This window comes from Thermobia domestica, chromosome 2 (assembly GCF_964235325.1).
Source record: "Thermobia domestica chromosome 2, izTheDome1.hap1.1, whole genome shotgun sequence".
NCBI classification, from domain to species: Eukaryota; Metazoa; Arthropoda; class Insecta; order Zygentoma; family Lepismatidae; genus Thermobia; species Thermobia domestica.
In genome coordinates, this window is record NC_137455.1 from 105,285,843 (window position 1) to 105,313,755 (window position 27,913).

Here is a 27,913-nt window from a genome sequence, read left to right on the forward strand (position 1 = left end):
TTATTAATGTTAACAAAAAAATGTATCTTTTTTTTAAAAAAAAAAGAAATAAATGATGCTGTACATAGTCATATCATTAAATATCATCTTCTTGAATTTGTTAGGATCACAGATATTTGAATAGGGAGAAAATGTTAAACCAATTACAAAGTTTAAAGGAGTATACGGCGGAGCTACTAAATGCATATTACTGTATCGCTGCCTAGCTTTTCTCTTTTCTGTGTTCTCAAGTTCACTCTTAAAGGCGGGCCTAGAAGCGCACTACAACTTCGCGTATCCCATTTTCATGTTTATTCCAATGTGTTACATAAGGTAGCATTGCACATTTAAGTAGTTGACCATATTCTTTTAAATTTTCTCTCTTTTACAGATATAACCATTCAGATTGTAGTATGATTTATGTGCATTCGTACCTAAGTTGCTCGCTACCATAAGAACTCCTTAATTGTTGAATTTCATTTTGTCTCGGATTGCATGATCGACCGTAGTTTTTTTCTGTTTCTGCTGCCATAAGCAACTTTCATCCTTTGTTTCCTGTGTACGATGGGTGAACTTAGTCATTTAAGTAGAATTCCCGTTATTTGCTCAATAAAATTGTATTTTACTATGTTATGAACCATTTTTGAAAACTGAATTCTCAAAGCAAAATAAATGGAAAGTGCCTAATTCTTTAATTAACACATTCAGCACTCTGAAATACTGGGCAGTCTTTATTAGTTACCTTAAAATTTACCAAATAATAATAAAATGAATTAATAAAAGGCTCTGTTCTCGCTACGTTTGCATACACAGATACTTAACAATTTAATGGAAACACTTGCAGTTGAAAACGCGTCACATATTTGGGGTGGCAAAGATGAGATGGTGACTGCATCGCAAGCTCTGGTGGTGACATGTTAGGACATACTCCATACTATGTGAGAAGCAGTAGAACAACAGTGTGCAGTGAACTGAGCATATGATGATAGTGTAAAATGAGCAGCCTCTGATTTCCAAAGAGGGTACATTGTTAACGCTCGGTTATGGTGCGAGTATGACGAAAGTAGCATGTGTGTTGTGTGTGTCGCGAGGGGCAATGTCCAAAGTGGTGACGGTTGGCGAAACTACTTCGGCGAAGGGCAACATTGGTTGCAAGAAAACTCTCAGTGACAGGTCCCACCGAGCATTAAAGCAGATAGTCATTTAGAACTGTCATGCGACTGCGGTGCAAGTGATGGAGGAACTTAAGCAGCACTCATCACAGCCTGTGTCGCCAATCATAATCCACTGCGAGTTACATGACAGGAACATATCGGATCGTGTTGCACGGACGAAACTGTTGATAACGGACCCTCACACTTTAGCGCGACGTCAATGATGCCGCGAAGATGAAACATGACCGGAAACATGTGATATAGTTAGGTGAGTTATTGTTCACTTTATTTCAAACCATAGGCTCTGTTTATATGTGGTGGTCACTCAAAGAAGCGTAGAATCCTTTGTGTCTGCGGCCGACCGTGAAACATGGCGACGACTCTGTAATAGTGTGAGCCTCTGTATCGTGTTTTTCAGTGGCTCCTGTGATGATGCTTACCGTTCGCGTTACTGCCCTGATTATGTTACCATGTTAGGGAACCATGTGTATCCTATGATCTAGATACACATGGTGTATCCGGGCAGTGACGCTATATTCCAGAATGGTAATATTCCCATTTACACAGCTGGAAAGGTTTGAGAAACATCGGGATAAATTTAAATACCTTCTTTGGCGCACCCAATTGTCAGATCTGAGTAAAATTGAACATCTGTGGTCCGTTTTGCAGACACAGCTCCGGCGCAGATTTCCGCTTCCACCTTCTCTCACAGAACTGAGTCGTGTACAGCATGCGAAATGGTGGTGTAATATTCCACTTGCTACTATTCACAACCTCTATGATTCCACGTCACATCAGAGCTGTTCTGAGGGCGAAAGATGGTCGAACACTATAATCTGCTAAGTTACGTGTGTATATACAGGGTATTCAAAAAATGTGAAAACACCCTAATAAACGGTAAACGCTGCAAAATATAACCAAACTCACAATATAGACATGGAATAGGGATGATGGAAAATGTTTGAGGACACACAATGACGTCTGCCATCTGAAGTCCACCATAAATGGAGACCATAGAATGTGATATGCCATTTTAATAGCAACATTTTCGTAGAAATTGAATGACACTGTTACTTTTTTCTAGCGCTAACCATTACGAAGTTATTTCTGTTTCTTTGCTGTGTCCCCAATAAAGGAGGTTAGTTATATGGCAGTAACCACACGGAATACTCAATGTGTCTCCCATTCCAGTCGATTGTCAAATGAATTCTGAGTTTCCAGTCATGCAAAACCTTGCACAAAATGTCGGCTGTAATGCCGGAAAATGCATCCACTTGTCGTTCCTTAAGATGCTGAACACTCATAATTTTCACAGCATACACAATACTTCACATTGCCCTACAAGTAGTAATCCAGTGGCGTCGGGTCAGGGGAACGAGAGGACCATTCCATGTATTAGGAAACTACTGATCGAGGTACTCACGGACACAGATACCGTAACGGAGTGGGGTATCATTGTGTTGAAAAAACTTGAGGAACGACCCATCGTCCGACACAAGTGATGGCAAGATGTTGTCTTCTAATATGCGCCGATAACCCATCGTCGTTCGTATCCTATCGATGAAGAATGGACCCACAACACGAGTCCTGTACACGTCTCACCATACCACTATGTTGCCGGAAATACCTGTGGATGTGTCAAACCAATGCAGATTCTATCCGACCAGCACCGCACATTCTGTTTGTTAACCTCGCCTAACACGAAAAAATCTGCCTCATCAATAAACAGTACGTCAGAGACGAATGTAGGGTTCCTTCGTAGCTGCCCTGTGGCTCATTGAGCAAATGAATCATCTCCTGTAAGGTGTGGTGAAGTTGCAGCTTGTAAGGGTACCACTTAATGTCTGGCATAATGCATATGATTGAGATGCGACTAATTCCATTTCACGGGCTATACTACGCGTGCTTGTAGGGATTTTTACTGAAAAATGCCAACACTGCCACAGATCCGGTTTCTTGGAATTTTTTCCGCACTTTGAACACAATTCCATTACTGATAAGAGTGCTTTCCGGATTACAGCGGTTGAAATCATCTATAAGGCACTATCTCAATGCGTTCTGCATGCATCAAGCATCTTTTGGTAGTATGTCACCTCCAACAATACAAGCATAGAAACAGTTATAACTTCGTAATGGTTAACATTAGAGCAAAAATAACAGCGTCATTCAATTTTTACAAAAAAAAAAAAAAAAAAAAAAAAAAATGCTATTAAAGGGGCATATCACATGCTTTGCTTTCCATTTAAGGCAATTGTGTAAAATTCAATATGGCGGTCGTCATTGTGATGTATCCTCAAACATTTCCTTTCCGTGTTCACCACTATATTATTACTTTGGTTATATTTTGCAATGTTTACCACTTACTAGGTGTTTTTGGCCCACCATACGTGTATAAAAAAATTTCATTCGTTATATAATAATAAGTAAAAAAAAAAAAATGCTGTTTGCAGTTTCACTATTTTTCCTAGGGTAGCAGTTACTTCATTTTAGTTTCATAACCGCGAATGTGTTAATTAAATATATTGAAAATCATTAAGTATTAAGTTGATAGTACATATACGTTCTTCATATGGTAAAAAAATTTTAAAAAAGCTGAGAGAAGTTGATTGGTTGGAGGCACACCGATGTGATATCTGGGGTAAAATTATCTGGTGTATTATTTTTATGTAGTGTTCATTTGATGGAGAGTGGAATTTTATGCGAAGCATTACAACATTCCTCTACTAAGCAGGCAGCAATATTTCTGAGAAATTGCACTAGTAAAGGATCAGTTTTTACGTAAGCTGAACTGTTTTTATTGATAATCACAAAATAGAGAATACTCGTATATATTCAACATGTCTGTTACATATATTGATATAATTGGCCTAAAGACACACACACGCTGTTTTCTTCAAATTTCGGAATTCTTTACGAGATTTTAACAAAATTGCCTTTAAAATACGAAGCAAATAATGTATTCATCATCATTGTAAGTAATTTAGTTACTCCCTGGTAACTTTCCGCACATTGAGAAACTTCTGTGCACTTATCCTCCGTTAACCTTTTTTATCTTCTTCCTCATTTTCCTTCCACCGCCTTTTATCGTAGTCCCTAGAATAGAGATTATTTTCAAACGATGCATTGACCAGTTTCTTTTAATGTCTTTCTTTCTAAATACGTTCAGTATTACAGAACTACAAATTACGAGCGATCATAATATAGCATATACAGTAAAGAGCTTCATACTCACTGCAAAAATCCCAAGAACCAAGCATACTTTTGAGGAACACGGTCCTCATCTTCAGCTTACTTAAGTTTGAAAAGGTTTTTAAAAAAGGAAAAAATACAACACACTATGAAGCCAATCACTATTTTCTATCTGCTTTTCAGTAAAGCAATAAAATACGATGAACACAAAATTAAGGATCCTTTATACATTTATAATTAAACCCTTGACTGAACCTTGACAAGGGTAAAAATTAACTCGATTTGGAGAGTGACTTTTCACTTCATACCGTCGCTGGTTGGAAAGAGAGAATTAAAAACAGTTCGCCTTCATAATGTATCATGATGGTTCATGGGCCACATATTTTCGGATCTGAAGTGTTAATTTACGTGGACTCGTTTATTATTTCTTTATTTAATCATTTCCACCCTCCCAGTGCTTATTAACCTTCTTCAAACTTACGAAATCTGAAGGTGAGGACCGTATTCGGACGGCTTTTACACAGATACCGAAAATAAATGGGAAGAATCTGAAGAAGAGTTGTCTTCCAGCAATGGCGAGGAACTTACAACTGAAATATCAGTTGCAAGAAAAAGGAAGAGAAGCATTGTTGTTTCCAGAGGTGATGTAGCATTGGGTTGGGTTGATCAAATTCAAAGAAAAACAAAACCCTCTTTCTGTAGTGCATCTGGCGTAAGTCCAAGCGTGAATCTTGTTCCTGAAAGTTCCCCTTTTGATACATTTTCATACTTTTTTGGGTAAAACTTTTTTGCTACTTTGGAAAACGAAACAATAGGTACGCGCAGCAAAAAGGTTGACAAGAAAAGACAGGAGGGACCCTTTAAATCAAAATTACCTTTTGCGTTATGGAAAAATGTTTCCTCTTTAGAACTACACATATGTCTTGAGCGTAAGCGTAATATTCGGGACTCCTGGGGCACCAACCCAATTCTGAAAACCAGTTATGCTGCTGCTATTGGGATGAGCAGGGACAGGTTTCTGCAAATTCTTGCAATGCTGCATCTCAATAATAATGAGATGCAAAAAGAAAAAGGTGACCCAGGATATGATGCACTGTACAAAATTTGTCCAATACTCGAAATTCTTACTCCCAAATTTCGTGAAGCATACATGCCTGTGAAATCCCTTACTGTTGATGAGACGATTTGTGCATTCCGTGGCAGAATTTCATTCCGCTTATATATGAAATCAAAACCGCGCAAATATGGAATGAAGATTTTTATGCTTTACGAATCTTCAAGTGGTTACGTTTGTAATCTTGAGATGTATACCGGTGGAAACGTTAATGAAGCAGACTATAATACGGCTGTACAAGTTGTGAATCGACTTCTCCAACATTACAAACATAAATGGCATGTCGTATATATGGATAGATGGTTTTCTAGTCCTGCACTCTTGAATATAAGAATTGTGGAAGCGCGAGATAAAGGCTGTAGGTATAGTCATGGCAACAAGACATACCAAAACAAGCATTTGCTGGAAAACTGAAAGGGGGGGGGGAGGGAATATTGTAAAATTCTGTTTTTTACGGTTTATAGGTAGAGTTGAGTTGGAATAATTGCGCGTTTGGAATTGACTTCCATTGCCGGTTTATTTACAAAGTTTTAAAATAGATTACAACAGTATTTATAAATATTAATATACAATTTTCTAATATAAGGTTTTGGGTAAATATAGGTGTCCCTCGACCCTGGCGGCTTTAGGAAGGAGTTCTTAGTAGCGAGCTACGTGAGAGGTTGTAGGACATATTTTACTCCACCGTAAGTAGAGGGGTTTAAGGTTTTCGTCAAGGCTCCGCTGCAAGCCCAGGCCAGGTTGTGGTTAGGATTTTTCCGCTGTTCCATTGCAAGCAGCAAAGGGAGGCAAAGTTAAGGAACCGTTAGCTCTACTACAAGCTAAGGCTTTTGGGTAGGGTAGGTGCCTCTGAGACTTCACTGCAAGTTTATAGAGAGGAGACTAGAAAACTGGTGAAGATTTGCTCGCTGCGTTTCATTATAGGCATAGGCGTTTTGGCGGTGGTGGCGCTACTGCTGTCTTGTTATGTGCTTCGTAGGAGAAACCAGTGGTACTTTGTTTTTTATAGTAAATTTATGTGGTGTGTACTACTCTGTCGTAAATCTATGTGATGATGTTTAAAAACAACAAAAGGTAAAGTATTGTTTGTATACAGTAGCACGTAAAACATTACAATCTTGTAAGACTGAAAAAGCGACCTTGTAATTACCAAATGGAAGGATGTGAGAGATCTGTATGTGCTTTCAACTTATCACAACGAAGATTTTCTTGAAATATCAGCATCTAGAGGTAAGCAAGAAAAAAGAAAGCTATTCAGTAATAGACTATAATAAACACAAAATTGGAGTTGATAAATCTGATCAGCTTTTATCATACAGTGCTTTCCAGAGAAAAACAGTAAAATGGTGGAAAAAATTATTCTTTCATTTCTTTGATCTAGTTCTTATGAATTTACATATACTTAACAGCAAAATCTTCCAGAAGAAGATCACGCTGAAGGATTAGACAACAGTGCAGGGTTAGAAATTACTAAAGAACCTGAGAGCTTGACCGCGGTCAGGTTACTGACAAAGGATCATTATCCTTTTCAAATACCAAAATCACGATCTGACCCAATGAGCTATGACAAAGGAAAGGAAAAAGGAAATGTAAATGAGCTATGACTGGAAACGTTCGCATAGGGAAGGCCGGAAGAAAGGATACAACTTACTACTGCCAAAGTGTAATGTCGGACTGTGGTTCGGAAAATGTATATTGTTGGGTAGTATGGGCAGAAAGTTACGTAAATTTGTGCACATACCTTTATGTAGCTGTTGTCAGGAAAATAGTATGTGTAATGTTTAGATGAAATCAAATCGCTAGATTATGAAGAAGTAATTAATGTATGTGAGAGTTGAGATTATTTAATATATTTAGTTAGGAGCTGTAGCTATTGTATATCCACAAAATAATAGTTAGATAGTTCTTGTGAAAAGTGTAGGATTGAGTGTAGCCCGCTCCTCTCAGTGATTTTTAACAAATCATAGTGATTCTAACGATTCATATTCATAATGAGTCGGAATCGCATGTTAAAAGAAATAAATCATTATTCATTTGTTTTGTTTTTAATTCGAAACAAGCCAGTTGCTGTTATGATTACGATAATAAATTTCTAGTTAAGAAATGCGACAGTCATTTTATTTTTTCGTGTTATTTTATTTATCGATTGTCATATTATGGATATTGTAGAGTTAAAGAAGTCTTTTGATTTAAAACAAATCAAAAATTATAATTTTTTCACATTATCGACGCAAATTCTTCAAGATGAACGCACAACATATAGATTTTGTGCATCAACTGGATTACTTAAATTTGAAAAGATATGTAAACGCTGTCGAAATGAATTAAGTTTAAAAACTCACAAGGAGAAAAGTGGAAGATTCGCATTACATTTCATTTGTTATCATCGTTCGTGTTCATATTATAAGAAAATGATATCTATTAGAAGAAATTCTTTTTGTTGAGTACATCTAAATCTTGAAATAAGGCAGGTGTTATTACTTGCATATTGCTATATAACACAAATTCATAGATATGATAATATTATTCAAGAATGTGAGTTTGTAGATAAATTATCGCGTAATACTATTAGTGACTGGCTCACATTTTGTAGAGAAGTTTGCTTGGAAATTATTGTGTGACACTCATCTGAAGTAGTTGGTAGAAAAGGGTACTCAGTTCAGATCGATGAAGGTTTGTTTGGACGTAGATAATATAACGTCGGCAGAATGAAATTGCAAACCTGGATTGTAGGTGGAATATGTCGAGAAACATATGAAATTTTTCTATCTGTATGTCCCAATAATAGCCGAAATGCAATTAACCGTGTCGTTATTATATCAAGACACGTGAACAAAAAATCGAGTTATTACCGATTGCTAGAAGGGATACAGCTCCCTCAAGAAAGAAGGTTGGCAACATCTCACAGTTAATCATTCAATTAACTTCGTAGATCCTAGCACAGAAGCGTACACACAAAATATAGAGAATTTATGGTTTCAGCTGAAAAGAAGTTTTTCCTCTACTTATAAAAGCGACAATCTCATGTTGCATTTCAGCTGTTATTTGTGGAGGAGAAAATTTTGCAAACATGGGAATTACTGATCAGTTTTTGCTCTTCCTGCAACATGCCGGAGAGATTTATTCTGGGAATGATTAACTACTGGAAGATCTTTGTCAGATAACGTTTCATGTACGATAGCTTATCTAATGTGTATGTGATATTTGCGTTTACTTCATGAAAAAAGTTTGCATGCATAATTATTGTTTCATTTCTTCATAGAATAAATTAATGAAAGTAATAACATTTGAGTTAAATGTTGTTAGGTTAGGTAAATTTTGATATGTTGATTTTAGATATAGCAATAGCTATTAGCTTAAAGTAAGTTGAAGGTTAGGTAATGCTTTCTTTGATCACATTAGAAGTAGTTAACTACTTCTCGTAACATTTACTAAAATGATCTTAAAAATGCACTCATTGCACTTTTCAGTAAGTTTAGTTCATAGGTATAATTTTATATATATATTGTAAAATTTTGTTTTATATAGGATGCTGGTAGAGCAAAGTAATAAAATGAGTGTTTGGAATTGACTTTTACTATTCGTTTTTATTATAAAATTTTACTAAATAATAGTATTCTATAGAAATATTATATATATATATATATATATATATATATATATATATATATATATATATATTGTAATATTTTACATAGTATTGTATATAAACAACATACAATTTTTTTTAAAAAATAATCTTTGATTTCTGCCGGACAAGGCAGTTTTGAAATTTAAATCTTCATCAGTCTTTAAGTGTTAAGAGAATTACCGAGGAATGACTGAGAAAGATTTTTTAGAAAATGAAAAAGAAGTGCATTCTCATTGCACAAAATATGAGTCTTACTACAGACTCCGAATAGGAAATTAACATGATAGAAGAGAATTAAAGAAAAGTTGTAAAGAATATTGAATCAAGATGAATACTTTAAAAGAAAGAAAATGATAATTGGAACAAAAGGAAGTGCAGTACTATATAGGGAAGAAAGTAGAGACAATGTAAAATAATGAATGGACATCTGATAAAAGTGTTAAATATGTGTCTCTATTGTAACATTGTACAGAAAACTTTTTTTTCTTTTTTTACTTAATCAATAAAACCAGTTCCATATTAAAACGTAACCATTTTTTCGCAATTCTCCCTTCGTGCCAAGTGAACTTTGTGGTGGATAAACACCGTGTGCGTGGGTTTTCTCGGGGTTACCCCGTTTCCTTTCACTTTATTCATTCCATTCATTTCTCATCATCGCCGTCTTCTTTAGCCTAGTCGGCATAAGCGTGGGACGTAAAACTCAAAAATTTCATTTCATTTAAATTTCATATAATATATGAAATAATTCTTATAATTTGCCCATCTACAAAACATCCTCTGCTAAGGAAATGCCATATAGTATAAAGAGACGACTGCTATTGTAATGGCATATTCAGGGTTGAGGCGTATATATTCCGTATATCTTCTACTTACCATATTGCGTAAGAGAAATATTTTAGTTTGGTTATTTCTAATCGCTTACTCACCTTCTACACACACAAAGAAATTTAATGATGTAATGATCTCATAAATATTGACCGAAGTCATGATACATTAAAGATCTATAAGCAGGACCGGCCTTAAGCCGATTGGACCGATTGCTCCCAATCGGGCCTCGTGCTAATCTACTCTCCAGTGCTGTTTTAACAGCATATTAGGCCTCACAGCAAACAAATGTATAGTGATCCCTATGACTAAATTTTGCTCCTAATACATGTAATTAATGCATGCCTTTCTGCTCGCGGGGCCCCCGAGCAAGTGGCTATGTACCGTTAAGATGGCTCTGCCACTTTTCGGTTGTCAAGTACACACAACAACGTATTACAATACAGGTACATCCATGGACTCCACAAGGGAGAGTATGGCCTCTCCCTAACAAGTTAATGGATTGTTTGTATTAAGTTTCCAGGCATAAGTAAATATTTTCTGAATTTAATGCTGCAGTAATTTCTTTATTTTTCTGCGTTTAAAACTTCCGTTATAAAAATAGATATTATGTTCACGGAGTATTCTGCACCCTCACATTCCCCCAAATTTCCTTACACACACCCCTGGGCGTAAAAATATTGTTTTCTATGACTTTGTGTGAAAATGTATATCATTATTCTGGGTACACACCCTCTTTTATTTGAACACCCCACTAAGTAAAAGTTCCTGGCGTACTTACTGATTGTGTCATGTGATACTTTCGTGAATACCGAGATGGTATCAAATAAATCAGCCTCAATGCAACACGTAGTCTTTTACTTATTTATAGCTATATTAAAAATACAAAATCAGAGGACAAACTTTGCCCTCTCCTACGAAAAATCCAGTGGATTTTTTTTTAAAATCAAATCAGGAATACCGAATGTATAGTAGTGCGTATTGAATAGGTAGCTGCTTATGAAAATTTGTCTTCTAACTCGAATAATCCAATGGAAAATATGTCCTCCATCTTCCATCAGTTCCTTAAGGTTTGTGATCGTTTCATCACCATTTCATTTTGTGTGCAGTCGGTAAAAATTTCAATCTGATTATACTTTCAAGCTGATTATACCTCCCAACGATGTTCCCACTGGCGTACATTAGGTTTTCTTGTCTTGAATTTTTTTCAAAAAGATACAGCTGTTAAGAAATCTTTGAAGCAGTGAATTCATATCAATGTGCATTTCATTATGTCATGGAAACATGGACTTTACCATTGTGTAAAATTCTAGCTCAATTTAATATATTACACGACCCCCTTCCTATTAAAAAAGTCGAGCGAGACACAAGATGACTGACTTTAAGATGGTGGACATGATAAACATACCCTCAAATTAATGTATAGACCCTACTTCCATCTGGTGTCGGTTTATGTGTTTTTGTTTTTCATTCCTTTACCTGTTTTACAAATAAAATGAAATTTTCAAACTTGAAACACATTGTTATGGCTTATTCTGATTAATCAGGTTTTTGGCCAATGCGTTCGTCTTTATGGACGAAGCACTTTAAATTTTGCTTACTCTCTTTTCTTGATATTCCACTCTTCTCAGGCCAAGTTTGGTCAAGAAACTAGATTTCGATACCGATAGGTTTACTTGTAAGAGAAGAAAACTATGAAATACTGGTACAGAACCTCCTTCAAAAATAGCGAGGCACAAGGGTGAAATACGTATGTTAAAATTCATTCACTGTCTGCATTTCCATTTGAGTTGTTTCTCTGAAAAATTAACTGCTATAAGCAATGGACAGAGTGATCGTTTTCATCAGAACATTTTGCAGATGGAAAAACGTTATAAAAGAAAATGGGTATAACCAGTAGACCAGCAGGGAAAGCGCAATATATATTCGGGTGTTCTAAAAATAGCGCCCGCGAGCCACAGAGCACTATTCTACAAATCAAAATAAAGAAATATATATATATAGGGTGTTTCAAAACAACACCGACAATGTTTGGGAGGTGATTCCTAACACCAAGATAAGACGGAAAGTATAGACCCACTTGGGTGCACAAATGCTTCCTTTCGAAGTTATAGGCTTCCGAAAACATGAAAAACTGAACTTTAAAGGTCTATAGCTCCATTACTATGGGACCTACCGTTGTCGAGTCAAGACTTCACTTAGGAACTAATATGTGTACTATCCAAAAATACATGTTTCGGAATCTTACAATGCTCACGCAACAATTTTTATGGAGACAGGCTACGGGCATATAATTTGAAGTACTCATCAATTACCTCTACAAAACTTGTTGCGGAAGTACCGCCGGATACTGAAACATGGATATTTGGATAGGATACATACTAGTTCCTAAGTGAAGTCTTGACCCGACTAAGGTAAGTCCAATAGTTTTTTAGCTATGGACCTTTGAAGTTCAGTTTTTCATGTTTTCGGCAGCCTATAACTCCGAAAGTAAGCATTTGTGCACCCAGGTTGGTCTATACTTTTTGTCTTAGCTTGGTGTCAGGAATCACCTCCAAAACGTTGTCGGTGTTGTTTTGAAACACCCTGTATATTTGTATAGCTTTAGGGTCTTTGTCTGGAGACACGAATTGCACTATATGGCAACGTCGCAAATAAACAATTATAGAGTAGATCTACTAATCTACGAAATAGTTGCATCGATTACTTCCAGACGGCAGCTAAAGTCGATATAGATTGATACTAGCATCACTTATTAGTGTAGCAATCGACTTAATTGCTTTATGTATTTGTAGAGTGATGTGAATGTTTCCAAGTTAATTTGCGACGTTGCTACATTGTGAAATTTTGATTCCCCATAACGGTTGAAAGAGGCCCCGGAGGGCAAACCATCATATAACATTTTTCCTTTATTTTGGCCTGTAGAATAGTGCTTTGTGGTCCGTGGGCGCCATTTTTAGAACACCCGCTATATATATATATATAAACAGGGTGTTAATGAACTATACCGACAAACTGTAAGAGGTGATTCCTCACATCAAAATAAGAAAAACTTCATATGGACCTGTGGGGAAGAGTGCATAGTTTCAGAGCTAGGGCTATCCAAAATCACGAAGAAGCCAAATTTCAACAGGCCTTATTTCGAATTTGAGAAACTGTGGATGGTTGTCCTTATCAGCGTAAAGGAAGTCATGCATGCGCAGTCCAAAAATGGACATTTCATTAATGTTCAATGGGTGTACAGAGTATTCCCTGGAGGGTGAAATTCCCAGACATGCCATCAACCGAATTTTGAGATATGCACTGACATTATGATTGGTCCAAAGTAGGCAAACGATAAGTCTTGATAGCAGTGAACACGGAATCATTTCGCGCAATGTCGGAAGTGTTAAGGATAGTCAGCAGCAGGCCTCTCGTACTCGATAAAACGCATGCTGCGATGTTTTATTTCACGCTTATGAGTGAAGAAAACGTGAAATATACCGTGACAAAATACATCGCATCACACGTTATTATGAACACAAAAACATGGAGCTGCCGGTACCTAACACTTTCAACTTCCCTCCGAAGCACTGGATGTCTATTATTGCCAAGGCTTACTTCCTGCCTACTTTGGACCCTCCTTGAAATCAGGGTATATCTGAAATCTCTATTGAGAGCATATCTGAGAATTACACCCTGTAGGGAATACCCTGTACACCTATTGAAAATCGATGAAATATGCACTTTTGGATTGTGTATGCGTGGTTTCTTTTAAGCTGATAAGGACCACCATTCACAGTTTCTGGAATTCGAAATAGAGCCTACTGAAATTTGGCTATTTCGTGATTTTGGACAGCCCTAGCACTGAAACTATACACTTTTTGCCATAGGTCCATATGAACTTTTTCTCTTATTTTGATGTGAAGAATCACCTTTTACAGTTTGTCGGTATAGTTCATTAACACCCTGTGTATATATATATATATATATATATATATATATATATATATATATATATATATATATTCTTCGGTGCAAGTTAGTTGTAAACCTGGAGCCCCGTAAAATGTCCCAATCGGGCCCCACACCACCAAAGGCCGGCCCTGTCTATAAGCAATGATCCATGTAGGTAGTGAATAATTCGCTGTTAAACTCTGTGGAGTATATGTATAAAGTACTAACCGGTGCTAACATATGTGAATTACGAGGGCTTTTTTTTAATTTTATTATTATTATTATTAGCTCCAGTAAACCACCCGAGAAATCTGAGATGGCGAAATGCTAACTAGTCATTTGTGTTCTTTGGAGATAGCGCATCCTCCGACTAAAAGACAAGCACTGATATTCATTCATTGTGGAATAGTGAGCATGACACGAATCGAGTGCAATTGAAGAGCCCGCGAAGTGTAAACTATATGATGTAATTCAATTTCTTTAAGCGAAAGGGTACAATACAGGTGACATTCATCGTCGAATGATTAAGGATTATGACAGGAACGTTATATGTGATTGCTGTGTGCATAAGTACTACAGAGAGATTAAAGGAAGACATACAGACTTACACGACGAGAGAAGATAAGGGTGGATATCTGTGGCGGAAAACAACCTTGATGAACGCATAAACCATGTGGTTCGTGACATGGGTAAAATATGATTTCTAAACCTGAAATCGCAGGGAAATCCGTAGTAGAGAAATCGAATTACATCATGTTGTTCACACATAGTGGGCGCTTCAATTGCACTCTATATGGTTTCCAGCACACTACTCACTACTGAACAATGACTGAACACCATAGTCTGTCTTTTGATATGATTAATATGGATCTCCAGTAAACGTATTTGACTAATTTTCTTTCGCCATTTCACGTGGTTTCCTCTAGTGGCTTACTGGAGCTTGGAAAAGAAAAAAGAAAAAGAATTAAGTTGAGTGTGTTTAACGTCCCTTTCAGCAGCGCTTCTATATGAGATGGAACCTACTGATTAACATGGAATCCGAACCACATGAGCTCCGACCGGGAATCGAATGCGGGTCTCCCACGCCAAAGGCTCGTACGCTAACCGCTTAGCCACGAAGGAGCTCTGAAAAAGAAAAAAAACTCTCATATATAGTAAATATGCTTATGCTTTCCTATTTTATTCAACTTGTTTTAATGTATCCGGTGGACAAACATCCAGAACAAAGAAATTTAGAAAATCCATAAAGGTTGAACTGCATACAAACAGAAGGATTTCCTGATAGTGTAATTTGATAACTGTTGAGAAATTACTGGAAGAATATCCATTCTTTTCAACTTTTTATAAAGTCGTCTGTTAGTAAGCTATCGTGTAGGCTATTATTATTATTCTCTGAAGATGTCCTAGCTAGACAGACGAAAACACTAGAATAATGACAATTGATTTTTAATCATCACGCCGACCATGAACTAATTTCACTATATTGTCTTGATCTTTTGCGTATCTTCCGAAAGAGTAAGTATTGTGTCATAGTCTAAGTCAGCCTTTACACAGTTTGGAAGAAGGAAATATTACTATATTTGAAGTAATACATTTCTTCTGATGTTACACCAAATTTTAGAATGGAAGATTTTGTATTTTCAATAAATTTCAGAAACATTTGGTAATCCCTTGGTAATGTTTACTCGTACGCTTCCAGTAGTTCTGCTATTATATTGCTTACAAATCTATGGTTAAGGATAAACAATGAAAATGACCAGACAGAAGCTGGTATTACACACACAGCTGAAAAACGGGAAGATAAAAGGTAGTGGATTTTGATGTGGTCTGTAACACATCACAAATAAAAGCACATCACCCATAAGGATAAGAGCAATGAAATGCCCTTCAGTTATTTATAACACTCCGAATTCTTCATTGGTTTGACTAGATACATATGAAATGGAAATAGTAAAATAAAACAAAATCTTGTAATAAAAGATTCAGTATTTTTTTAATCTTCCACGTTGCACATCGATTTCAGACACAAAATTGTAACAATAATATAATTTCATTTCTATGGCACTTCTTAATACTTTGTTTTGTGCTATAGGATTGCCGCTTGCTAAAGCATTACTATTTGCATAAAACTTACATTTGCTGCTTTCCGAAGATGTCAACCAAGATTTTTCTCACTTAACGATATTTTATACATAGTAGAAACATTTTTTCTTAGACTCTTGTTAAAAATACAAAACCATTTCTTCGTAGTTAACATTGAAAAAGTTTAAAAAGTGCCGTAACATAAAGGAACCCTTCCGTACCGTTTGCACTACCAATGATATTTTGACCTGTCAGGATTTATTTACACTTATAACATTGATGATAGAATTTACAGTAAATACAAAAATGTTTAAATTTACTTGTTCCGTATCTAACGATGTAGAATACAGAGATCTTAACCTTGCATTGCTTTCACACAATGCGTTATAGACTCAAAGTTCATTACAAAACTATTTTTTTTTTCCTTTCTTTCTCCCTATCACAGTAAAAAATAAATTTATAAATATTCACACAATCATATTTACATACATACACAGACGCACGCACAGATTTACAACAGATCTAAAACATTAAAATATTTTGTGATCACTCCACTTATTTCGCATATAGAACCACACTCTTCATCAAATTTCTTGCAGGCAAGATTACTAAACTTTACACACATGACACAGAAACACAGTAATCGTCATTTTGCTTTTATCAAAGCAAGAATTCTTTTTACATACAAAAGATAGAAGTCTTTCCTTCACGACCAATTGTAGCATTCACCTAAAAATTTCTCCAATGAATGATACAAATGTGGACGTACTCCAACCAACCCATGTTCTTCGTCCGGATAGCTCTGCAAAAACAAATGAAGAAAGTGAGATAACAATTAGAATATATAATTTACACACAAACAAACCGACTTTTTTTCTTCTTGAAGATCAAAATCTATGGGTAACATTCTTCAAGGAACGACAAGGACTTTTTTTTTTTTTTTTTTGAGTGTGGCCTTAATGTGCTCTTTAAATGTTTTACTGCTGATAAGAACAGATAGTTTATTTTGTGATTGCATTATATGTATACACGACTCCAAAAGTGCATTACCACCTGCAATTCTCCTTTTCCTGCAATAGCAGGCAACCCAAAAAGCTCGGCGCTTCGGTTGGTTGCGAATTCGAAAGGCGTTGGACAAAACTTCAATTTTGTAACAAATATATCAGTGTGGCAAACTGCAAATAAGAGAATGAAACAAATTGTTAAGAATGACAATTTTATTACCGTGACGGAGTTGGATGACATCAAAAGTTACAAAATGTTTTTACTTAAACAGTTCAAACAAGATGAATGGCAAGAAACAGATATCAGAGGAAACCATTTCTCTCATTCGCCACCAAAAAAGAATTTAAATATATATATATATTGCAAAGGTTTAATATAAAAGCCCAAATCAAAATTTAAAAAGTTGACGCCCGAAAGGAAAGAACAACTGAAACGAAATGAGTGCAATTGTGCAAAGATATTGCAGACGTAAAATGAAGGAATACGGGTTTCGTATTTTATTTAAAAAAACGGTTGGGTGGGGCATGGGTCCCTCCAAACATTTGATCACGAAACATCAATTGTTTGGTAACAGTATGTCAGGTGTGTGTAAAGAACATAAAGAATTGCAGCGAAAATTTACGTATGGACAATACGAAAAAACAAACGAATACGGGCTTTTTATGTTCTGCAGAAAAAAATTTTAGGTGGCAAAATCCCCAACGCAAAATTTTGAAATTTGACACGCGAAAGGCAAAAACAAGTGAACCAAAGTGAATTAAATTGTGCACAGATATTGTAGATGTAAAATGACAAAAAGCGGGTTTCCTTATACTCCTGCAAAAAAGGGTTGGGTAGGGCAAAGACCCCTCCAAGCCTTTTATCACGAAATGTCGAAAGTGCTAGTAACAGTATGTCAGATGTATATAACATAGATGTTCATTTTACTTCGACCTCACTCATCCTCGCCCTCGCAGTAGCAGTTGGCCCTCGCCCTCGTTCACCCTCGCTCTCGAGAATGGAATTGTCCATCGTCCTCGCGCGCCCTCACCCTCGCCATCGAAGCTTGTCCTCGCCCTCGCGCACCCTCACCCTCGCCATCGAAGCTTCTCCTCGTCCTCGCGCACTCTCGCCCTCGCTGCCGAAACTTGTCCTCGCCCTCGCGCACCCTCGCCCTCGCCGTCGAAGCTTTTCCTCGCCCTCTCGCACTCTCACCCTCGCCATCGAAGCTTGTCCTCGCCCTCGCGTACCCTCACCCTCGCTGTCGAAGCTTCTCCTCGCCCTCGCACACCCTCGCCCTCGCGATAGGAGTTGTCCATTATCCTCGCTCGCCCTCGCCTTCGTGCTCAAAACTTTTCCTCGCCCTCGCGCACCCTCGCCCTCGTATCATTGAGGGCGAGGGTAATTGAGGGTGAGGAGGCCTCGAGAGGGCCTCCTTCGTGAGGATCAGAGCATCAATTATTCAACCTATTTGTTGAATTATTTCCTTATATCAGTGGCGGATCCAGGGGGGGATCGGGGCGATCGCTCCCCCCAGAAAAGGAAACTTCTTTATTTTATATATACAAATAAAACGCATCCCAGAGTTTGGAGCTCTTAAAAGTAGCTCTAAGTAGCAGTATTACGACCCACCACCCCCACCAGAAGTCCGTCCTGGATCCGCCCTTGCTTAACATACGTCCTAAAGAAAGGAAACTAAACATATCATCGTATAACTTACTGTGGAACACCTAAAATGGAACAACTGTTACAATGGAGATCTCGGTCGATAGTGACGTTTACATCATTTATCAACAGTATCCAATGCCTTTACTTCAAAATGTTCCTTGAACTATGATGTAAGCATAAGTATTCAGCCACACAAGGGCGGCTCTCATGAGGGTGAGGGTGAAATCAAGGTTTGATGAGTGGCGGCAGAGTGACTGTTACTTCCTTTACCAAACGTTTAACACCTTGGAGAAACGTTTAGCAGTTGTGATTATAAGTTCTGTAATTTCATGAATGTTGAATACCTGTAAAGTCTCCTTAAATTTCTAATTATAACTCCAAAGGTTCGATCTCATGATATAAAGCTGTCTTCTAAAAAAAAAGTTAAAAACAAGAGATATTTATGCGTAATGTTTGATGTCTGTTATGTCCAGGATAATTGTCTGCTGATAGACAAGCATCCCAGAAGAGGTAAATATGTTCAGTATTTGGGCTATGATGCAGTGCCGGCGGTTGGACGTTACAAGTAGGGGGGCAAGACATGATCTCAATATTTGTAAATCAATGTTAGTTTTCCTGGTTGCTTCTAACATTTTTCTTGACGAAATGTTGTATAACTATTAGGATACTCTTTTCCAGTTCAAATACCATATATCGTGTTTCATATTTTATTAAGTAAATTTACAAGAGCAACGCGAAGTAGATACTAGCGCTTTGTACTCTTAAACAACGAAGGTGTAAGAAGAGGTTTGATTCCTTGCTCATGAATATCTTATAATTCTGTCTGGAAATTTGTATGATCAGATTAGGGATCTATTTAATAACAAATTTGCAAAACAAATAAACAGAAAGAATAATATTAATCGAATAGTAATGAAAAGTGAGGCTTGTTTTGCAAAAGTTATATTGAAACTGAGAATTAATGAACAATTTATATTTTTTTAGTTCCATGCATGCTATTATATCTTATTACTCTTAGAAAGACAGTAAATACTACGGTACAAGCATATGCTGCGACATTTAAAGAAATACTTTTGCAGCTTCCCGAAACATGTTTATTGCCATTAGGTGCAGTTTTCACTTTCTTGAAATATATATAAACTCAACAATATTTAAGGGGGCGCGGTGGCTCAGTAATTCACCTCCGGTGCTTGGGCTCCCAGGTTCGATCCCAGCTCGCGCCGTGTGGACTTTGTGGTGGACAAACGCCGTGCTCGTGGGTTTTCTCGGGGTTCTCCCGTTTCCTCCCACTTTATTCATTCCACCATTTCACTCATTTCTTATTATCACCGTCTCCTTTAGCCTAACCGGCATAACCATGGTATGTTAAACTTAAAGATTTCATTTCATATCATTTCAACAATACTTAAAATCACTCCACACTCCAGTTATCCCAAATAATCCTAAAACCTAGAATTATGTTGAATTCACTAAATTTAATTGTATATACAAAATTGTATATGTTCACCCCTGAACTCGTATATTACACTGCAAAACAATGCCGCAACTTTGACGTGGGAGACCCGGGTTCGATTCCTGGCGGGAGCTCATGTGGTTCGTATTCTACGTTAATCGGTAGGTTCACGTCTCATATAGTCTCACTGCTGAAGGGATATTAAAAAAAATCAAATCAAATATTCCTTACTATTAGAAAGAAGAAAAGACATTTCAGGAACTGTCGATTTTTGTGCAATTACAGAATAAGTTGTGAAGAGTGTTTCTTCCAGACATGTTTTTTTGGGGGGTACTGCCCCCCAAAGCTCTGAGAGCCTCCCCCCGAAGGAGACCAAAATAATACGTCTATAATATAATAATGAATAGAATAGTACCTGTAGTGCCGCCCTGTGATACTAAGTGTGCCCCCCCCCCAGAACATTGTTTCTGAAAGAAACACTGCGTATGAAGGACTTCTTTTTCTGCGAAATGTTATCTCAATTAGTTCCAAAGCGGCTGACTAACATATCGAGCCCTTGTAAGAAGGAATGAATATGAAAGTACACTCGGATAGGTTAATTTTTGAGCCATTTTTCGTGGTAATTAAAACGCAACTCCTGTAGCTTTCTTAACTGCACGGGAAGACAACTAATACGTACTCACAGAACGGCAAATATTTTATGGCACCATTTTCATTCTATGAACCTTAATACATACAAAAACTTTATATTTCCAAATGAAACTATATAGCGACATTAATGGGTCATTTCAAAAGAGTGGGGGGGGGTAACTGTCCCCCTTTGCGCCCCTAATCGCCGCCCATGCTATGTGGCATATTTGTGCAAAATTAATAATAATATGATTAAACTGTTTACCCACAACAAAATCCTGCTCGTTTTGCTGAAGTGGCTTTTCCTAAGTTTTATATGTTTCATATATCCTACAGTTTTTTTCAGGCCTTTCTTTTAATTTGTCCAAATTTATATTTCTCCTTTTACCACACAATCGTTCAATACTTCCACTATAATATTTACAATCAGTATATCATCCTGTAACGTATTTTATTAATAATAAAAATCATTGAACAACACAACATACAAACCCTATCTCACTGGCTTGCACGCGAACCTTTGGTGCATGGGGTCCTGGGGACAATTCCGAGTGGGAGAACATTGAACGACAATAGATCGAATTCCGCGTTAAACCTATAGGTCCACTTCTCATATAGCCTCGCTGACGAAAGAGGACGCTAAACGGCAATCAGTCAACAGTTGCAAATTTCGGCTGCATAAACAACTTATGTCTTGTGGAACTTATTAAATTTATTTTGTTAAAGCAGCTCTTTTAACAAAATTTCAGTATTAACGTGTCAGATATTTCTATTTAAGGACAAGAAAAACATATTATTTATTTTGTAACTAAATGATAGCTCTACCCACGTAGATTATAAAAGCAGAAACAATGAAAATCGATACAATAGTGACTGACATTATTTTAACAAATATCGATTCAGATAATAGTTTGGGCTGTCAAAAAACTATGAAAAGTTAAAAATTCCGATTAATTGTAACAACTTCATCAGTGGTGGACATTGGAGGAGGATGTATGCTATTAATCAGCCCATTTCATGGGCATCCAAACTCACGAGCCCAACGCTCGCTAGCTCGGCATTCGCGCTCAACCGTTCTCGGGTTCAATAATTAAGCGCTACCCCGAGCGCCAATGAAATAAGTCAGCGCGAGTCCAACTGAGTGAAATGAGCCCGAGCACGATTCCCAAAGGAATAAATGAGCGAGAGCTTAGTTGAAAAAAATTAGCCCGAGTCCGAGAGAGTCCAGAGCAAAATGGCCATCTATGAACCAAAGTCATTCCGTCAAGTCTTTTTCCATCTGATCTACTGCATTCTGATGGTTCTCTCATTGATTGTGTTTGTTCAGATATCAGCGCTCTTGTCATTTACTGCTGAATGACGTGAGTGACTGTCTGTCTGTCTACCAACACTCTTTAAACATGACAGTGTAGTAGACACTTCTTATCTAAAACGTCTCCAGCACAGGGAGGGCAACAATGAGGCACACTTACTTCTTAATGTAGCGCTATTTCTACCCGGAAACTTTCATGGGAAAAATCAAATATTATTCTTATTTGCATTATTATTTTTAATAATTATGTACGTACACACGAGAAATTCACTACTGCAATTAATTGAAAGGAAAAATACGATTAATGTATAACCTTGCTATGACACTAACTTTTCATCTAGGAGACATGGCAGATGATATTTAAATTTTGCCTCTCTCCAAAAGTGGTCAAACAGCAAACTCCAAAAAAGTTGCTTTTAAGGAAGCTTGTCCTCCTTCCTCTCGTGCCCTCGTTCTCCTGAAGGAAGTTGTCTCTAGCCATCGTGCACCCTCGCTCCCGCAGTAACACTTGGCCCTCACCCTCGTTCACCCTCGCCCTCTTCGTCAAAGGTTTTCCTCGCCCTCGCGCACCCTCACCCCCGCCATCGAAGCTTGTCCTCGCCCTCGCGCATCCTCACCCTCGCTGCCGAAACTTTTCCTCGCCCTCGCGCACCCTCGCCCTCTTCGTCGAAGCTTTTCCTCGCCCTCGCGCACCCTCACCCTCGCCATCGAAGCTTGTCCTCGCCCTCGCGCATCCTCGCCCTCGCTGCCGAAACTTGTCCTCACCCTCGCGCACCCTCACCCTTTTCGTCGAAGCTTTTCCTCGCCCTCGCGCACCCTCACCCTCGCCATCGAAGCTTGTCCTCGCCCTCGCGCACCCTCGCCCTCGCGGCCAAAACTTGTCCTCGCCCTCGCGTCACTGTGGGCGAGGGATCTTGAGGGTGAGGATGCCCTCGAGAGGGCCACCCTCGCGAGGGTGAACATCTCTGGTGTATAAAGCACATGAAGACTTGCAACGAAACTTTGTGTATGGACAATACGCAAACAATAAACATATACTGTGTTTTATTTCCTGAAAAAAGACGGGTATTGAGGGAAAAAGCCCCTACCCAAAATTTTGAGTGTTGACGCCCGAAAGGCAGGAAAAAATGAACCAAAGTGAAGAAGTTCTGCTCAGATATTGTAGACATAAAATGAGGAAATACGGGTTTAGTATATTCCTAAAAAAAGGGTTGTTTGGTGCACCGACCCCTCCAAACCTTTGATCACGAAATATCGAAAGTACTAGTAACAGCATGTCAGATGTGTGAGTAAAGGACATGAAGAATTGCAGCATAATATTGTGTATGGACAAAACGCCAAATATAAACGCATAGTTATTTTATTTTCTGCGAAGAAACGGTTTTTAGGTTGCAAAAAAACTCACCAAAAATTTTGAAAGTTGATGCTGAATGCTAAGAGGAAGTGAACCAAAGTGAATGTAATTTTGCACAGACATTGTAGGCGTGAAATGATTATACGTGTTTCGTATTTTCCTTCAGAAAACTGTTGGGTGGGGCACCGAACCATCCAAACCTTTGATCACGAAAAATCAAAAGTGCCATTAACAATATTTCAGATGTGTGTTAAGGACATGAAGAATTTCAACATAACTTTGTGTATGGACAATACGCAAAAAATAAACATATACTGTTTATTATTTTCTGCGGAAAATCGGTTTTAGGGGGCAAAGTCCCCCACCAAAAATGTTGAAAGTTGACACCCGAAAAGCAAAAAGAATGAACCAAAGTGAATGAAGTTGTGCACAGATTTTGTAGACATAAAATGAGGGAATACGGGTTAAGTGTATCCCTGGAAAAAAGGGTTGTTTGGGGCACCGAACCTTTGATCACGAAATATCGAATGTGCTAGTAACAGTATGTCAGATGTGTGTGAAGGACATGAAGAATTGCAACATAACTTTGTGTATGGACAAAACGCTAAAAATAAACGAGTACTGTTGTTTTTATTTTCTGTGGAAAAAGGGTTTTAGGTGGCCAAAGAGCCCACCCCAAAATTTTTAAAGTTGACTCTCGAAAGGTAAGAAGAAGTGAACCAAAGTGAATGAAATTTTGCACAGATATTGCAGATAAAAACTGAGGGAATACGAGTTTCGTATCTTCCTGTAAGAAACGGTTAGGTGGGGCACGGACCCCTCCAGACCTTTGATCACGAAATATCAAAAGTGCTAGTAACAGTATGTCAGATATTTGTAAAGGACATGAACAATTTGAACGAAACATTTTGTATGAACAATAGGAAAAAATAAACGAATACGCGTTTTTTTATTTTCTGTGGATAAATTGTTTTAGGGGGCAAAAGCTCCCACTCAAAAATTTGAAAGTTGACACAAGAAAGACAAGAAGAAATGGACCGAAATGAATGGATGATATGTGCACAAGTATTGCAGAGGTAAGATGAAGGAATATATGTTTCGTATTCTTCCTGAAACAAAAAACTGTTGAGTGGACCGAGGCTTTGAGAGGCGAGAGGGGTGGACCAAAGCGAATGAAATTGTATGTAGATATTGAGTGTGTGAACTATGGCCCTTCGTGTTTCACATATGTCGTGTCTCCATCCGATTTCTTTAAATTTTTCAGATCAACTACAAGCACAAACAGTATAGCGTTTTTTTATAGTATTTCAGGAGGCACTTTTAACCCTTATAATGTTTTTGCGCATAAACAAAAATACGTGTCGATTTATTTGCAGTTTGCTCTTGATCTGCCAAATTTGAAGCAACGGATAGGGAAACTTGAGAAACACGAAAGGGATTATTTCACATAGGGTGTATATAAAACCTACACACAATTTCATTTGCTTCGGTCCACTCCTTCCTGCGCTATTAAGGAAATATTTACTTTTTTTCGGATGGGGCCTAGGTCCCAACAGTGTTTTCCTGCAAAAATTAAAACACGGTTCATTTATTGTTTTGGAATATACGAAGTTTCGTTGTAATTCGAAATATTCTTTAGGAACGTCCGACATATGCTTATTTGCAATTTTGATATTTAGTAATCAACGGTTTGTAAGGTCCGTGCCTCACTCAACCGCTTTTTTCCAGGATAATACGAAACCCAATTATCTCATCTTACGTCTACAATATCTGTGCACAATGTAATTCAATTCGGTGCAGTTCTTGCCTTTTGGGCCTCAAATTTAAAAATTTTGGGTGTGGCTTTTGACCCCTGAAAACCATTTTTCCGCAGAATAAGAAACCGTATTCGTTTCTTTCTTTCTTTCTTTCTTTCTTTTTTTTTTTTTTGCGTATTGTCCCTACTCAATAGATTGTTCCAATTCCTCATGTCCTTCAAGCACTTGTGACATACTGTTATTAGCACTTTTGATATTTTACGATCAAAAGTTTGGAGGGGTCTGTGTATCATCTAAACTGGTTTCTTTTTTTTTTTTTTTCAGGACAATAAGAAACACGCATTACCTAATTTTATGTCTACAGTATTTATGCACAATTTCATTCACTTCAGTCCACATCCTCTGGCCATTCGGCCTCAATTTTCAAAATTTTTGGTGGGAGCTTTTGCCCCTAAAACCTTTTTTTCCGCAGAAAATAGAAAACCCGTATTCGTATACTTTTTCCATAATACTGTCCCTACACAATGTGTTGTTCCAATTTTTCATGTCCTTCAAGCACTTGTGACAAACTGTTATTTGCACTTTTGATATTTCACGATCAAAGTTTTGGAGGGGGCTGTGTCCCACCTAAACGGTTATCTTTTTTTCAAGAAAATAAAGAACCCGTATTCCTTCATTTTATATCTACAATATCTGTGCACAATTTCATTGATTTCGGTTAACTTCCTCTGGCCTTTTGGGCCTCAATTAAAAACAATTTGGAGGGGCTTTGCCCCCTAAAACCGTTTTTCCGCAGAATATAAAAAAACCGTATTCCTTTATTTTTTTGCGTATTGTTCTTACACAAAGTTTCGTTGCAATTCTTCATGTCCTTTACACACATCTGACATACTGTTACTAGCAATTTCAATATTTCATGATGAAAGTTTTGGAGGGTTCCGTGCCCCACCTAACCGTTTTTTTAAGGAAAATACAAAGCACGTATTCCCTAATTTTGTCTGCAATATGTGTGTAAAATTTCGTTTACTTCCGTTCAATTTTTTTTGCCTTGCGGGCCGTCAACTTTCAAAATTTTGCGTGGGGGCTTTTGCCCCTAAAACTGTTTTTCCGCAGAAAATAGGGGACACGTATTCATTTATTTCATGTGTAATATCTACCTGCCAAATTTTATCAAAATCGAAGTGTTACACATCGGAAGTGTTACTTGTTAGTAACTAACATTTCTTTAAAATTTTGGAGGCGCGGTGGCTCAGTGGTAGAGCGTTCACCTCCGGTGCTTGGGGTTCCATGTTCGATCCCAGCTCGCGCTGTGTGGACTTTGTGGTGGACAAACACCGTGCTCGTGTGTTTTCTCGGGGTTTTCCCGTTTCCTCCCAGATTTTTCATTCCACCATTTCACTCATCTCTCATCATCACCGTCTCCTTTAGCCTAATTGCCATAAACGTGGGATGTAAAACTTAAAGATTTCATTTGATTTTTTCTTTAAAATTTTATGAACAAATAGTGGGAATTAAAGATTATATAAGCAAAAAATTGAGATCTATTGCAAGTTTCGGCTCCTTTCAACATGGAAGGAAATGACGGCAAAGGTATTTAGATTCAAGGTAGACATGAAATTTGAAACTGAGATTTCACTATATTTGTCATCATTTTAATGCACACTGTGTAAAGTTCTTAAATGCTAATTAAGTCAGGATTTTGCATCCAAACTAAGTTGCAACAGATTAATTGTTAGAAAATCCAAATTGGCAATGCGAATTTAAGATTTGTCGATACTTTAGATAACACGGAAAAAAGTTGAAGAGTGTAACCTAAGTGTGTGGCCACGTAGGTTGCGAGGCGATTTAATAAATTGCATGTCTTCTACTCGCCAGAGTCCACCTCAACCGTTTCATTTTGTTTTAAAACAAAACACTTTTATCATGAGTTACATTAGCATACAGTACATGAGTGACAATTTATATTATGATAGAATATACCATGAATTTTAATAGAAAAAGTGCAGACACTCGATAATTATTACGTAGTAAGATTTCAATAGATTCAGTGCTAGATCGTGCCGTGTGTGAACTTATGAAATAATTATCGCCCTTCCCTTGACGCTCTGGTATACACTGGATAAAATGGGTTTCAATCCTACTCTATTTACACTGGATAAAGTTGACAACTATGCTTTAGTCCCTACCTTGATCATATCCTGGTTCGGCGGCTAGGTTTCCGAGACGAGACGAGACGACGTCTCTTGAAATGCCTCGTCTCGTCTCATGTCTCAAAAATGTAAACACAGTTTTTGAAAGTGTTTAAAAATTTATTAACTCGGAATAAATTATTACCTTCGAAAGTATACCAGCGTTTATTATTTCAAATGAAAACTATCCTAAAAACAAGGAATACCTAAAGTTTTTTTTTAATGATTCTTACAAACAGCTTTCATTTCCATTTTCCAATCGATTCAAGTTTAAATAGTTTGTGATAGTGTTCCAGATTCAAGTAAAATGTTAAACCATGCATCAAGATCAGTGTTTCAGAAGATTTCATTCCGAGGGCTGGTGGTTATATGTATGTATAAAAATCCTTTATAGAAATACAAGTTCTCTTAATGCCAGTTTCGTCAGTGGCTAACCATTGTTTCATGAGTTTTCTCGTTCCGAACAAAGACACAAACGTGTCAGCCTTTTTCTGTCTGAGTTTGAAAGGATGCTGGTTTTACAATAAAATTTAACTTCTTTTTATTGTTTTATGATGTTATTCGAACCAAAGCCATTTTTGGAATCGGAAAGCCACATAGGTTACATTTCTTAATAATTTATTTCATACACACTACATATAGAACTACTCATAGCT

At 37.4% G+C, this 27,913-nt stretch overlaps 1 protein-coding gene across 2 annotated transcripts in view; it reads right to left on the reverse strand.

Moving 5' to 3' along the window:
* Positions 1 to 15,796: 15,796 nt before the first annotated feature.
* The window catches only part of LOC145674435 (venom dipeptidyl peptidase 4-like), a 306,212-nt gene continuing 294,095 nt past the window's right edge, over positions 15,797 to 27,913 (reverse strand). For both annotated transcript variants that reach the window (XM_081744492.1, XM_081744501.1), the window contains exon 16: positions 15,797 to 16,712. In XM_081744492.1, the coding sequence (XP_081600618.1) occupies positions 16,617 to 16,712 (96 nt within the window). In that variant the 3' untranslated portion in view covers positions 15,797 to 16,616. The remainder of the gene's footprint in view (positions 16,713 to 27,913) is intronic.